The 12710-nt window shown below is 43.6% G+C and overlaps 1 protein-coding gene across 2 annotated transcripts in view; it reads left to right on the top strand.

The window, feature by feature from the left end:
• Window positions 1-611: 611 nt before the first annotated feature.
• AP-2mu (adaptor protein complex 2, mu subunit) overlaps window positions 612-12710 on the top strand; it is an 88971-nt gene continuing 76872 nt past the window's right edge. Inside the window, exons 1-2 of one of the 2 annotated variants that reach the window (XM_037419487.2) lie at window positions 612-743; window positions 6546-6629. In XM_037419487.2, the coding sequence (XP_037275384.1) occupies window positions 6556-6629 (74 nt within the window). In that variant the 5' untranslated portion in view covers window positions 612-743; window positions 6546-6555. Of the gene's footprint in view, window positions 744-1138; window positions 1168-6545; window positions 6630-12710 lie in introns of those variants that run through there. The other variant, XM_075891011.1, reaches the window with a different exon arrangement.

Below are 12710 nucleotides of genomic sequence, written 5' to 3'. Positions count from 1 at the left end.
TGACGTCAGCTTCAGTGTTCGTGGTCATATTTCGGCCAACAGAGCACTCATATTGCGTAATTATTATGCACTAATGAAAAATAATTTTGAAACAAATATTTCAAAAGTCATTCACAAATTCTTTGCAATTAAATGGACGCAACATCACATATGCTGTCCTACACTATGTAAGTCTACGGATTCTCGCATTTGTCCACCAGTGTGCAATAAATTTTTCGTCACACTGAACAGCTTACTTGACCAGTCATCTAAGTGAAAAAATAGTCACATATATGCCGGCTGTTCATCACGGAATGCAGCCGTTCTTACTCTAGCGCCGTCCAAACAGCCGTAAAGTAGCAGACGAACAGGTTATAGGTAGCGCCACCTACGGCGAGCGATTGAACGAGAGCGGGGACACGCGCTCCCATAGGAACCCCGCTATCTGAACAGGTCAGGAGTGTAGTAGGTCATGACATGAACGACACTAGTTTACCAATAACTCAAAATAATTTATTTTAAACCAAAACACTTAGTAAAATGTTTCAAATAATTGTTTGGCTTTATTATGGTTGTATATTTGCATACAAAACAATATTACGTTTACAGCGCTTTCTTCTCGCTTTTTTGTTCCCGTGTAGCTGGCCTTGCATGTTTAGGAGTCGGGTAGGTTAGTAGGGCAAAAGCCGAGTGAATCGTCGCGGGTAATCTACGGACGAGGAATGCTGGCCGACGTCGCGAGTTCTGGGTAGCCGTGTTGTCAGGCAAGTAGTGCTGAAACTTTTCTCGAGTGCAGGCGCATCAAACTTCGCCACCGTGCACCGAACGATCGTGGCTATGCGGTGCCCGATGCGAAGAAACCGGCGTCTCTCGTCTGCCGAGGAAACTATGGCGGTGATTCAATCGATGGCGTTCGCCCGCTGTTTTATTCCCCTCGGCTCTGGGGTTTCGTTTCTCCACGATTTACTCGCTCCAGGCGTGTCCTCCTCGTCGGGCGAAGCTGAGTCGCAGTAGATCGTTCACGGCCGGAAACCCGTGAAACCTCGGTACGGAGGGGGCGTCTCGGAGTTGCAAGCATGCGAGCCGGTGCCGCCCACCAGACAGTCGTGCAAACATTCCCTGAACCACGACCTGAACTTGCGGCCACGCACGGCCTCGCGCCAGTGCCTCCGAGATGGAAACGCGGCTGTGAGGTTTCGCTTCGCAACTTATTGCGTTGCAGGAGAAGGGCCCGCTGCTGGTCGAGTGACATGTCGACTGGGCGTTGCAGCAAATGTCTGCGAGCTATGCTGGCAGAGCACTGTAGTGTTTTCTTGAAGTAGACCGCGTGTATACTTCGCCAATGCTTTGAATCCACGACTAGCTGCGCTGCTTTGGGATGCTACAACTGAAATGCATATACGTACTCGCATCCAACCTATTACTTGAAAAGTGTTGCAACCGGGTCATTTTCTTTCTTTAAGCTTTTTAAAACAGCAGCACTGTGCGCTATTTTGTGCGCTGTACCTACCCGCTGTGGCACCTCTCATTATTTTAGCAGAAAAGGTGGTAAAAGCTGGGGTAAGAGGTGCCAAACGGGACCTTGCCAAAGCTTATTTCCCATTCTCTTAATAGCAATGCAGAGCACAGCTGCCAACACAGCCATGTTTGCAATTACGGAGAGCTCAGCTGCTCGGCAGGCATTCGTGCTAAAGCAGTTGGGACGCACACACACACAAGAGATCTCGTGCTCATGTGCTCTGTGGCAGGCTGAACGACTCCATCAAGGCCAGTACTAGCAGCTAGATGGAAAGTTGGGCCTGTTGGATTGCATTCGTAATTGAAAATTTTGTTAAAGCGCACTAAAAAGCAGACTGACAGAAGAGGCTGGCAAGGACAGCGCTTGCTCTCACAACTGAAGTTTTATTAGAAAGAATTTAAAGCGGTTACATGGTCTTTCGTGCTTGTGCATCAGAGAAGGCTGCAACAGAAACCACTCTTGTCAGGATTACAAGAATTGTACATATTAAGTGTCATTTGTTATATTTTACAAGTACTAGGTGTCGAAATACGCGTACTCTTTATCATGCAGAACAATTGTAGCTTGGCTAACACAGTCATGCCCCGCTTTCGGATGTGGTAAGATTCCACTATCTCGCGTGTAAGCTGATCCTTGTGTCGAGATTTCTGTTTCTTTAAACACAAGATAACATCCCCAGTTTTTACAGTGACCTGCAAGATGACTGTTGCCTGATGCCTTAACAGATGTGCAATGTTCTCTAAGGCGTTAGTTCATGCATCTTCCTGACTGGCCTATGTAGACTTTTCCACAAGAAAAGGGTAGCATATATACCACTATTTTCCGAACTTCAGGAACATGCTTCTGTGTTTTACGGAGCAAGCTTTTAAACCAATGGGCTTATTAACGGGTGGACATAGGCTTTCTGGTTTGGTTCTTGCGAAAACGTTACATCTAAGCTGTACCTATTTCCAACGTGCTTTAAGTTATATGCCAATTTTTGTACGAATGGAATGGCAGCCATTTTTCCTTGCTTCTTTGTCTCTGAATTGGATCTTTGTTTTTCGCCTTTTATTTCTCTGGCTAGGACCGTCCACACTTAGAAAATTCACTGTTCCGGGTAACCCGCTTGCTGAAATTTTTCCACCTGACTCCTGAAACTTTCATTGATTAGGTGCCCATACAATTTCTGCAAAGCTGACATAATACAAGACTTTGCTATCCCCCTCAACACCATCTTGGAGTGCCCAGACACGTAATCTAGTACTGGCTTGGCAGTTCTTGGTTGATAACACCAGCAAATGTGTTCCCTACCGAGTTTCAATTTTGAATCCAAGAATTGCAATTCTTTATTTTTAGGCTACCCGGTGGTGAACACAAGGCCCATGCTACTTTCCTTCAACACCTTTACCACGTTCATTACCTCTCGGGTAGGGTCACTGCCATGTGTGAATACCAGGAAATCTTCCACATACCTGAAGATATGTTTAACAATTCCAGAAATCGCTAAGAATAGGTGCTACAGATGAGCCTATACATTTTCCAGATCGCAAGATGAGACCTATTTTCCCATGAAACAAAAGTGTACCTTAAATAAAACCACAGCAGCTCTAGGAATGATGCTTTGTTGACACAGGGTTTCATTTTGGACAGTAATGCAGTCCTTTACGGTCACCATCATTTTGTCGTGAGATATGGAGTAGAAACAATCTTGAATGTCAATGCTGAAGGCATAACTACAACATGGATTACATTCTGAAAAAAACTTTGCCAATTGCATTGAATTTTTAGACAATAGAAAAAGTGGTGTCCTGTTATTTGCAGAAAAACTCTGAAGGCCTCTCTGTGGTTGATCCTTATTCGCGAATTTCTTAGCGCCTATTCTTAGCGATTTCTGGAATTGTTAAACATATCTTCAGGTATGTGGATGACTTCCCGATATTCACACGTGGCATTGATCCTTCCCGAGAGGTAATAAACGTGTTAATGGTGTTCAAGGAAAGTAGCATGGGCTTTGTGTTCACTACTGCGTAGCCTAAAAATGAGTTGCAATTCTTGGATTTAAAATTGTAACTTGGTAGGGAACACATTTGCTGGTGTTATCAACCCAAAAGTGCCAAGTCAGTGCTAGATTACGCGTCCGGGCACTCCAAGATGGTGTAGAGGGGGATAGCAAAGTCTTGTATTATGTCAGCTTTGCAGAAATTGTGTGGGCACCTAATCAATGATAGTTTCGGGAGTCAGGTGGAAAAATTCCAGAAGGCGGGTGACCCAAAACAAGTAATTTTCTCAGTGTGCACGCTCCTAGCCAGAGAAATAAAGGGCAAAAAACAGAGATCTAGTTTAGAGACAGACCAGCAAAGGGAAATGGCTGTCATTCCATACGTGCACAAGTATGCACACAACTTAAAGCATGTTGGAAATAGGTACAGCTTAGACGAGAAGTTTTCGGCAAAGACCAAGCTAGCAAACTTGTGTCGACGCGTTAATAAGCCCATAGGTTTGAAAGCTTGCTTTGTAAAACACAAACATATTTGTGAAGTGCGTAAAGGGAGTGGTATATATGCTACCCTTTTCTTGCGGAAAAGTCTACATAGGCCAGTCAGGAGGATGCATGAACGACCGCCTTAGAGAACATCACACATCTGTTAAAGCATCAGGCAACACTCATCTTGCGGATCACTGTAAAAACTGTAGATGTTACGCAGTGTTTAAAGAAACGGAAATGTGATTTCGACACGAGGATCGGCAAACACGTCAGGTAGTGGAATCTTACCACATCCAAAAGAGGGGATAAGACTGTGTTAGCCAAGCTATGATTGTGCTGCATGATAAAGAATACGCTTATCTCTGCACCTAGTACTTGCAAAATATGATAAATGTCACATTATATGGACTATTTTGTAATACCAATACGAGAGGTTTCTGTTGCACCTTATTCTGATGCACATGCGCGAAAGACTATGTAACCACTTTAAATTCTTTTTCTGACTAATAAAGCTTCAGTTGTGAGAGCAAGCGCTGTCCTTGTCAGCCGCTTCTGTTCGTCAGTTTTTTAGTGTGCTTCAACAAAATATTCAGTTATGAAGTACTAGCAGGGTTGACTGGTGTTTAAAATCCCCGTAAACTGGACGAGGGAATGACCACCACTGTAGCTCAGTTAGTAGAGTACTGTTCGCGTTATTCGAATGTTGCAGGTTCACTGCCTGCCGGCGGAAACTTATGTTTTCATTTAAATTTTCTTCTGGTTTAAATTCTACTAAGAGCATCCCCAATGCATCGTTGTCTGTTCTCATTATTTCTGTTGCCATTCGTAGGGTGCTGTCACTGGTGTGAAAATAGCCTTGTAATTGGCCTTAACTGTCCCTTCTAAATATTCTTGCCTTGCGATAAGCCCGTGGACAGTGCTTCACAACTCCTTGCATTGCTGTGCAAATAGCAGTGCGTAGTATCAAATCCACTAAAGCATAATAATTAAAAAAAACATTATCTTACAGGCTTGCTGATGTTGTATACGTCTTTCACCATGAATATAGAACAAATTGTAGTTCTTTTTGCATATTCAAGTAGTCTGCTGTCTCAAAGCCAGTCTTGTTGGTTGTATTGTACATGTTATTGGTCATGTAATGTGTAGACCATCCTGATCAGCGGTTTGTGCTGCCCTCTATTGGTAGCAGGGTGCCAAAAAGCTTTGTACTTGAAAAAGTAGTGCCGGATAAAGCCACTGTAGTATAATCAAAGGCTTCTGCATTTCATCTTGTGAGAGTACTGAAGCATTTTTGATTGCTGCCTAAAGGCTCATAGTGCATAGTCAACGTTTTGTTGTGTGAGATCTTGTTCAGCCGAGAAATTGCAGCTGTCCACACAAGACGGTCTACTGCACAGTGGATATGACAAAATTATGTTTATGATGCAGTCCAACTTTTGGTGCTGCGACATTGATTATGCAAGATATTAGTTCAGCTATGCAGAGCATCGTGAGGAAACTCTAGATCAGGGGTATCACATCAGCTGCTGGGCCACAATCACAATTTAGTCCTGCAAAGGGCCTGGACAGTGAGGGGGAGGGGGTGTTGAACAAAATGTCTGCTAACGTTATTTCGCAGGGCTTTCCCATATATCATATACTGGCTCCATTCTCGTACATGGCTCGGGAATATATCGTTACCAAACTTCACATTGACGAAAATATGGACACCGATGCAGCAGTAAAGTTTATGTTGGAAGATGAGGTGCCTTGCGAGAAAAAAAAAAGTACAATACCAGTCACGCATGTGTAGCTTACCTGAACATAACATTATTAATCACAATAGGTGAGAAAATAATGTGGAAACCATATAGCAGTGTTACACAGTTGCAATGTCATGAAAAAGAATATGGGGCGAAATATTTCATGTGCGGGTAGGAGGTGAAAGGTTTGTAGGCCGCGTTTTTGAGACCCCTGCTTTAGATCGCCGAACGTGGCAACAACGAACTTCAAGGTCAGCTAGAAACTGCTCTTGCTATGATGGACTGGCTGGGCTGCATCATGGGTAGATGAATATGAGCATTCGTGTGCTGCTATTACACAAAGCGCATTAAAAGGGGTCATAAAGGGCACTGGCCTCATTTTGCCATCCTTTGTTGCCTTCTGTGAGATAAAAGGAGTGTCACCAATCACTGTACGTACTGCAGTCATCCTTTAGTGGTGAACGTATGAGCTGAGAGTTCTATTAAATAGCCTTAATTTGGGAGACTATATGTAGTTGTCACACTTGTACACTTCTCGTGACTTAGTAGTAAACTCGAAACTCTTGGTGATCTTCAAGAGTTGGATGGTTGGGATGAACATGGAAGGCGTGCAGCATTGACGAAAGTAAAAATGGATTGGTAAAGGTGAATTGAGCGAGGCCTCCATACGGAACACCTTTGGCCAGCACTGTGTGTGTCATCATTCATAATGGCTTTGTGTGTCATCATTCATAAAAGCAGGAGACATTTGAAAATTCAATGCAGGACATTGTTCAATGTGGCGTGAAGCTCGCTGTATCGGTTGGTGTTGATCACTGAGAGATGTGTGTTCTTCCAGGTGTTCCAAGATGATTGGGGGCCTGTTCATTTACAACCACAAGGGGGAGGTTCTCATCTCTCGGGTCTACAGAGATGACATTGGGTAAGTGTTCCTGCCAGGGAGAGCATTCAGGGATGGTCTTGCAATGCTAAAGCTGTGCTTGAATGAGGGTGAAATGTTGCAGTTGGCTTTAGGACATCCAGCCACATAATTGACTAGTGACTTGGCATTAAGTAGTTGCTTATTTATCGTAACTTCTGCCTGAAAGTCCCTACTCTGCCATTTAAAGGAGTACTGACTCAAACTTGAAGTATTCTCTAGTTGCTTCCCTTAATCAAAACTCGTGGGTTGAGAACCCTCAAGAGTCTTAGATTTTGGGGATGCAGTCAATATATATTTAATACCGCTAACTTAAAACAGCCATTTCAGTATCGAGGGGGTGGCTTTTCTTGTTACACAAGTCGGACGTTACAGAAACTCTGGACAACTAGCAACAACAGCTGTCGGTCAATCGAATGTGGCGCACCTAAATGGCGAGTGAATGCTCATCCAGAGACTCGCTTTCTGTGGCTGCATACTCGGCAAATTTCGCCAACCCAGGGAACTGTTGTCTCGTAGTGTCCATTCTAATGGGGCTGGGCACATTTCAAGTTAGAATATTTTAAACATGTTGTCTGGCTTTGGTGTGTGGAGAGCGTCGATAGTGCGCCCTGTGAGAATGAAAAAGGTCCCTCCTGGGCTGCTTCCAAAGCGTGTCCTCTAGAGGTTCATCACTCTTTTTAGATTCCAAAAGTGGTGCCCGCGTTGTTGAATTATTGCAGCTTGTAGCAGATGCAGATTCCGAAATCGAGCCTGCTCAAAGTACGCAGTTTAACTAGTGCCCTGGAGGATTATTGTCATTTGAGGACCTACCTCTGAGGCCGTTCAGAGGGCTCCTGAAAGAGATAAGATTATCATTCTGGTACATAGATTTTGCACAGACATTCTATAGCAGGGAACTCAATGAATAGCTTCATTGTCAGCCACGGCACCCTGCATAAATTTGTAGCGATTTATGGTGGCTCCAAGGTTACCATTTCATCATCAGCCTGACTGCACCCACTGCTGGGCAAAGGCCTCTCCCATGATCTGCCAATCAACCCAGTCTTGCACTTTCTGCTACCACATTGTAGCTGTAAACTTCTTAATCTCATCGGCCCACCTAACTTTGTCTCCCTCTTGTGCGTTTCTCTTCCCTGGGAATCCAGACAGTTACCATTTATGACCAGCGGTTATCCTCCCTGTGTGCTACAAGCCTGGCCAATGTCAATTTGTTCCTTTGATTTCAACTATGTTGTCTTTAACCCGGGTTTGTTCCCTGTCCCACTCTCCTCTTTTCTTGTCTTTTTAAGAGGGCCTGCAACATTTTCCGGACAGCCTTATTTAGCACTGGAACGCATGTAGCGATGATTACTGAGATGAATGCATCAAGTATGATGGAAATTGGTGCACTTAAAGTCAAGTTATGAGTCTTCAAAGTTCAAAACTCGAGCAGACGATGACAAGAAGTTCTTTCGCATTTCACTCGCCTGCTGACGTGAAAGACAGATTCCAATCACAGTGCATGTTTCATAAAGACATACCGGATATGTCACCTCATGGTGGCCTTCACACAATACCTCGCTACCGCTCTTTTTGACGATGTCGTTAGCACGGGTACTACGAACCTTGTGCGTCGGGTAGCAGATGCTCCCACGGTCACTCTGCGTAAGATACACACATACATTTTGAGTGGGGTCACCAAAAATAGCCGATGTGTGTTGCCGTAGCCTGAACTCAAGGTAATTTTCCAGTGAATTAAAATTATAACAGTGTCAATTTCGGCATTGCACTTGCACAATGATATCGGCGCATACCACAGCACCAGAAAAACCAATGAAAAATGTTCAAATAGTGTCGCAGTGCCCTTCTAAGGATACAGCTGTCATTGTCCTTTCCATCGCTCGCTGCGTCGTCCTCAATTTAGGCTGAACCGTCTTTATTCTCCAGGTTTCTGCTCCATAGCAAGTACCAGCAAGATGCAGCTGTTGTATACCTTTCTCTTGAGGTTTAGTAGTAGATTACCATTCATCATTTGAGAATACTTTCCAAATGTGATTCACCCCATCCTTATTCTTCTATTTAACTCTCACGGTTCAGCTCCACGGTTACCACCTCTCCTAAGTAGACATATTCCTTTACAACTTCCTGCCCCGCCGCGGTGGTCTAGTGCCTAAGGTACTCGGCTGCTGACCCGCAGGTCGCGGGTTCGAATCCCGGCTGCGGCGGCTGCATTTCCGATGGAGGCGGAAATGTTGTAGGCCCATGTGCTCAGATTTGGGTGCACGTAAAGAACTCCAGGTGGTCGAAATTTCCGGAGCCCTCCACTACGGCGTCTCTCATTATCATATGGTGGTTTTGGGACGTTAATCCCCACATATCAATCAATCCTTTACAACTTCCAGTGTCTCTTCACCTATCGCAAACGCTTTTTTTTTTTTGTCGACACTGCCGCACGTTACTTTAGTTTTATGCATACAGTAAAACCTTATTATTGCGAAATCCCCACTTAACTGAAAATATTTCCGCAGTCCGGTATTTTGCAATGTAACGTTGAGACTGTAATTTAGAGCGGCGGTCAGCAACAGTCCAGTTATTTCGAAAACTTTAAGTGCACTTTGCCGATTCCCGATCCATATTTCACTGCAAGATAGGCAATGTACTTTAGTGATACTAATGAGCTACAGCTGAAGTACGCCAGCCTTTATACTTCCAGCATGAAAAATGAAAATGTAAATAAATAAAAGAAATGGTCGCGTGATCAACTGCAATGTGCTCCTGCTAAAAACAACACATTCTTCACTGCAATACAGTGAGGAAGTAGGGACAGCTCATTGCATTTCGCAAGGTCAGCATGTCATGATTACCAATTCTTTCTGGAAATGTAAAAAAAATGAAGGACATTCTGGCGAAATTCGGGATGTATGCAAACATCCGAGGGCCAGTTACTCCAGCAATTTTCGATCTTGCATTGCTGGCGGAGTTCTTGCCTGCAGTGCCCACTTTGAAAATTCGGTTGAAAAGCTTCAATGACCATGTTTTCCAGACAAAACGCATCCCGTATTTCTTCACTGTCCATTAATAAATTCTTTATTTTACCAGAAAGCGTGGGCGAAGGGTCGCGTCATGATGGGCTGACGCAGCGAGAGGCAGGCGACATGCTGCCCCCATGTCGCTAATGTGTTGCAGTGAAGATTTCTTGTTTGTAGCAAGAATGTATTTCAGTTGATTATGATTTTTTTTTTCGGGGGCAGCAGCGAGGCGCAGCATTCCTCCTTGTTTGCGGAGAAATCGTGACCTGGTATTGTTAAAACGCATTACCCTTGGAGCCGCCTACTAGCCGGCACAGGATCAGCCCTGATTGCTTTGAATAATTTCAAGTTTCTCGCATCCCACTTTTTTGTGTGTTCTGCTAATTCAAAAAAACACTTAATTAGGTTTCCCATGGTCCAAGTGACTGTGAAATAATGAGGTTTTGTTGCATTGATTTTCAGACCTACTTTTCTGCTTTCAGTGTCCAGTTCAGTGATCATGAGCTGTAATTCATCCCCTCAGTTACTCATTTAGGCGATGTCATCAGCAAGTCTCAGGTTACTAAGATACTTTCCATTAACTCTTATCGCCAACTCTTCCCCATCTAAGGTCCTGAAAACCTCCTGTATAAACGCGATGAATAGCATTGGAGAAATCGTATCTCCCTGCCTTACACGCTTCTTTATTCGGATTTTCTCTTACTTTATCGAGCACTATGGTAGCTGCGGATCCGCTGTAGATTTCTTCCAGTGTGTTTATGTAGGGTTCTTCTATACCCTGGTTCTGAAGTGTCTGCATCACTACTGATGTGACTGAGTCAAACGCCTTCTTGTAATCTATGAAGGCTATGTATTGGGGTTGATTGTATTTCACGGATTTCTCCATCACCTGGTTGATAGTATGAGTGTCATCTATTGTGGAGTATCCTCTACAAAATCCTGCTTGGTCCTTTGGTTGATTGAACTCTAATGTCCTCTTATTTCTAGTAGCTATTATTTTTGTAAATACTTTATAGAAAACAGACAGTATGCTGACCAGCTTGTAACTTTTCTAGTCCTTAAAGTCTGCTTTCTTATGGATTAAGGTGATATTGGCATTCTTCCAAGATTCCACTGCTCGTCCTGTCAAGACACTTCGCATATAAGGTGGCCAGTTTTTCTTACACAATTTCTACACCATCTTTCAGCAGGTTCGTTGTTACCTTATCCTCACCAGCAGCTTTGCCTCTTTGGATTTCTTCTAGCACTCTCCCTATTTTCTCTGTCATTACTGACTGGATGTCGGATTCCTCTGGACTATTATTGTTTCTCACAGTATCATCCTGGTTGTTTTGACTTCTGTACAGCTCTGTAAAGCTCTTCCGCCACCTCGACTATTCTATCCATATTCGTTATGACATTGCCTTCCTTGTTCCTCAATGCATACATCCGATTTTTGCTTACGCACAAGTGGGCCTTCGCAGCTTTTAGGCTTCTGCTGCTTTTTACAGCCTGCTCAATTGTTTTCATGTTATACCTCCTGATGTCGGCTACCTTACCCCTAATGATTAACTTTGAAAGCTCCACTAGCTCTACTTAGTTGGTTGCATTTGAGGCTTTCATCGTTTGTCATCTTTTAATGAGTTTTTTTTCTGTCTCCCGAGATAGTTTGCCAGTGTTCTGTCTAGTTACCGGACTTCTGACTTCTAGTACACACTCTTTAATGATACTAGTAAGATTATCGTTCATTGGGTCAATGCTAACCTCGGTTACTTCGTTTAAAGCTGCAAATCTATTCTAGAGTGAAACTCTGAATTTCTTTACTTTCCCTCTCACTCCTAGCTCATTAATTGGCTTCTTGTGTATCAGTTTGTCTTCGCTTTTTTTAAATCTTGGCGATTACGAGCGCTTACCACTCTATGGTCACTGCATCGAATCTTGCCAACTACTTTCGACATCTTGTACAACGCCTAGGTTACACAGAATGAAGTCTTATTTTGTTTTTAGTTTCACCATTAGGACTTTGTACAAAAGTAATGACGTGTTTGTATCACTTGCCACATAGCGTCAGCTTGAATTGGAGACCCCGGCAACTCTCAGAACAATGCAGACACAAGGATAAGTCCACGTGACACGTTCGGCTCCAAGTGTTCGGTTTATTTATTAATACGAGTGCCACACGTGTCCCAGGTAGAAGCAGTGTGTGTGTGGGGGAGGTTACATATATTTCTTTTTCAGAGGGTAGTCTAAGCAAGAGGAAAAAAAAAGTCCTAGGGCAGTCGTAGCCATAGGGTTCCTAATCTAGGGAACCCTCCCACTTTAGGGCGACACCGGGCCTCGCTCGGAACACTGTTTTTTAAATAAACATTTATGTCTCTCTCTACTGATACATTCTATAGTCCGAGTGGTAGAAATATACAAATTCTAAGCAGAAGTGAAACAAAACATTTATTTCTCTCTCTACTGATACATTCTATAGTCGGAGTGGTAGAAATATACAAATTCTAAGCAGAAGTGAAGCATTACACAATGTTAGTGCTTCAGAATATGGTCTATGGACCCTTGCTTGAAGAAAAGCCAAAAAAAGTGAGCAAGAATAAAGAGTTGCACAATCTTTAAGATGTCTTTCATGGAATAAGAATCAGTAAAAACTGCAGTACATAAGTATACACTCCGTTCGGGACAAATAGGGGCGCTCTGAAAGCCGTGCACAGCGCCACTTGTGGTGCGCCGTGCGGGCAACGTCGAGAATCTTATAGCAGAGCAGCTCCTCATTCCTCATTTGTGGTGGCAAAAGCATCTATGGCCTGTGCGTTGGTTCCTCGAGCAGGATTTTAAAGTATCTTAGGGAGACATCCTTCTGCTATGCTGTTATAAATAAGTGGAAAAACTTGCCCAAAAGTGGCCATGTTTTCCACGCTAATGCGTGCTGAGGTGTCTGCCATGCAAAATGCTTGCTTCATAACTGTCGCGGTAAGCTGTCATTTTTTTCACACTTGGAATATTATTGGTGCATGGCCACTACCTGCATACTTGCAAAATACTCTGAACATTTAGAAATATCGATGGATTCATGGCCCTTCGCTATGGAAAT

The sequence above is a fragment of the Rhipicephalus microplus genome, chromosome 3, assembly GCF_043290135.1.
Source record: "Rhipicephalus microplus isolate Deutch F79 chromosome 3, USDA_Rmic, whole genome shotgun sequence".
Classification (NCBI taxonomy): Eukaryota; Metazoa; Arthropoda; class Arachnida; order Ixodida; family Ixodidae; genus Rhipicephalus; species Rhipicephalus microplus.
The sequence above is the reverse complement of the archived record's forward strand: the minus strand, read 5'-3'. Positions and strand labels throughout refer to the sequence as shown.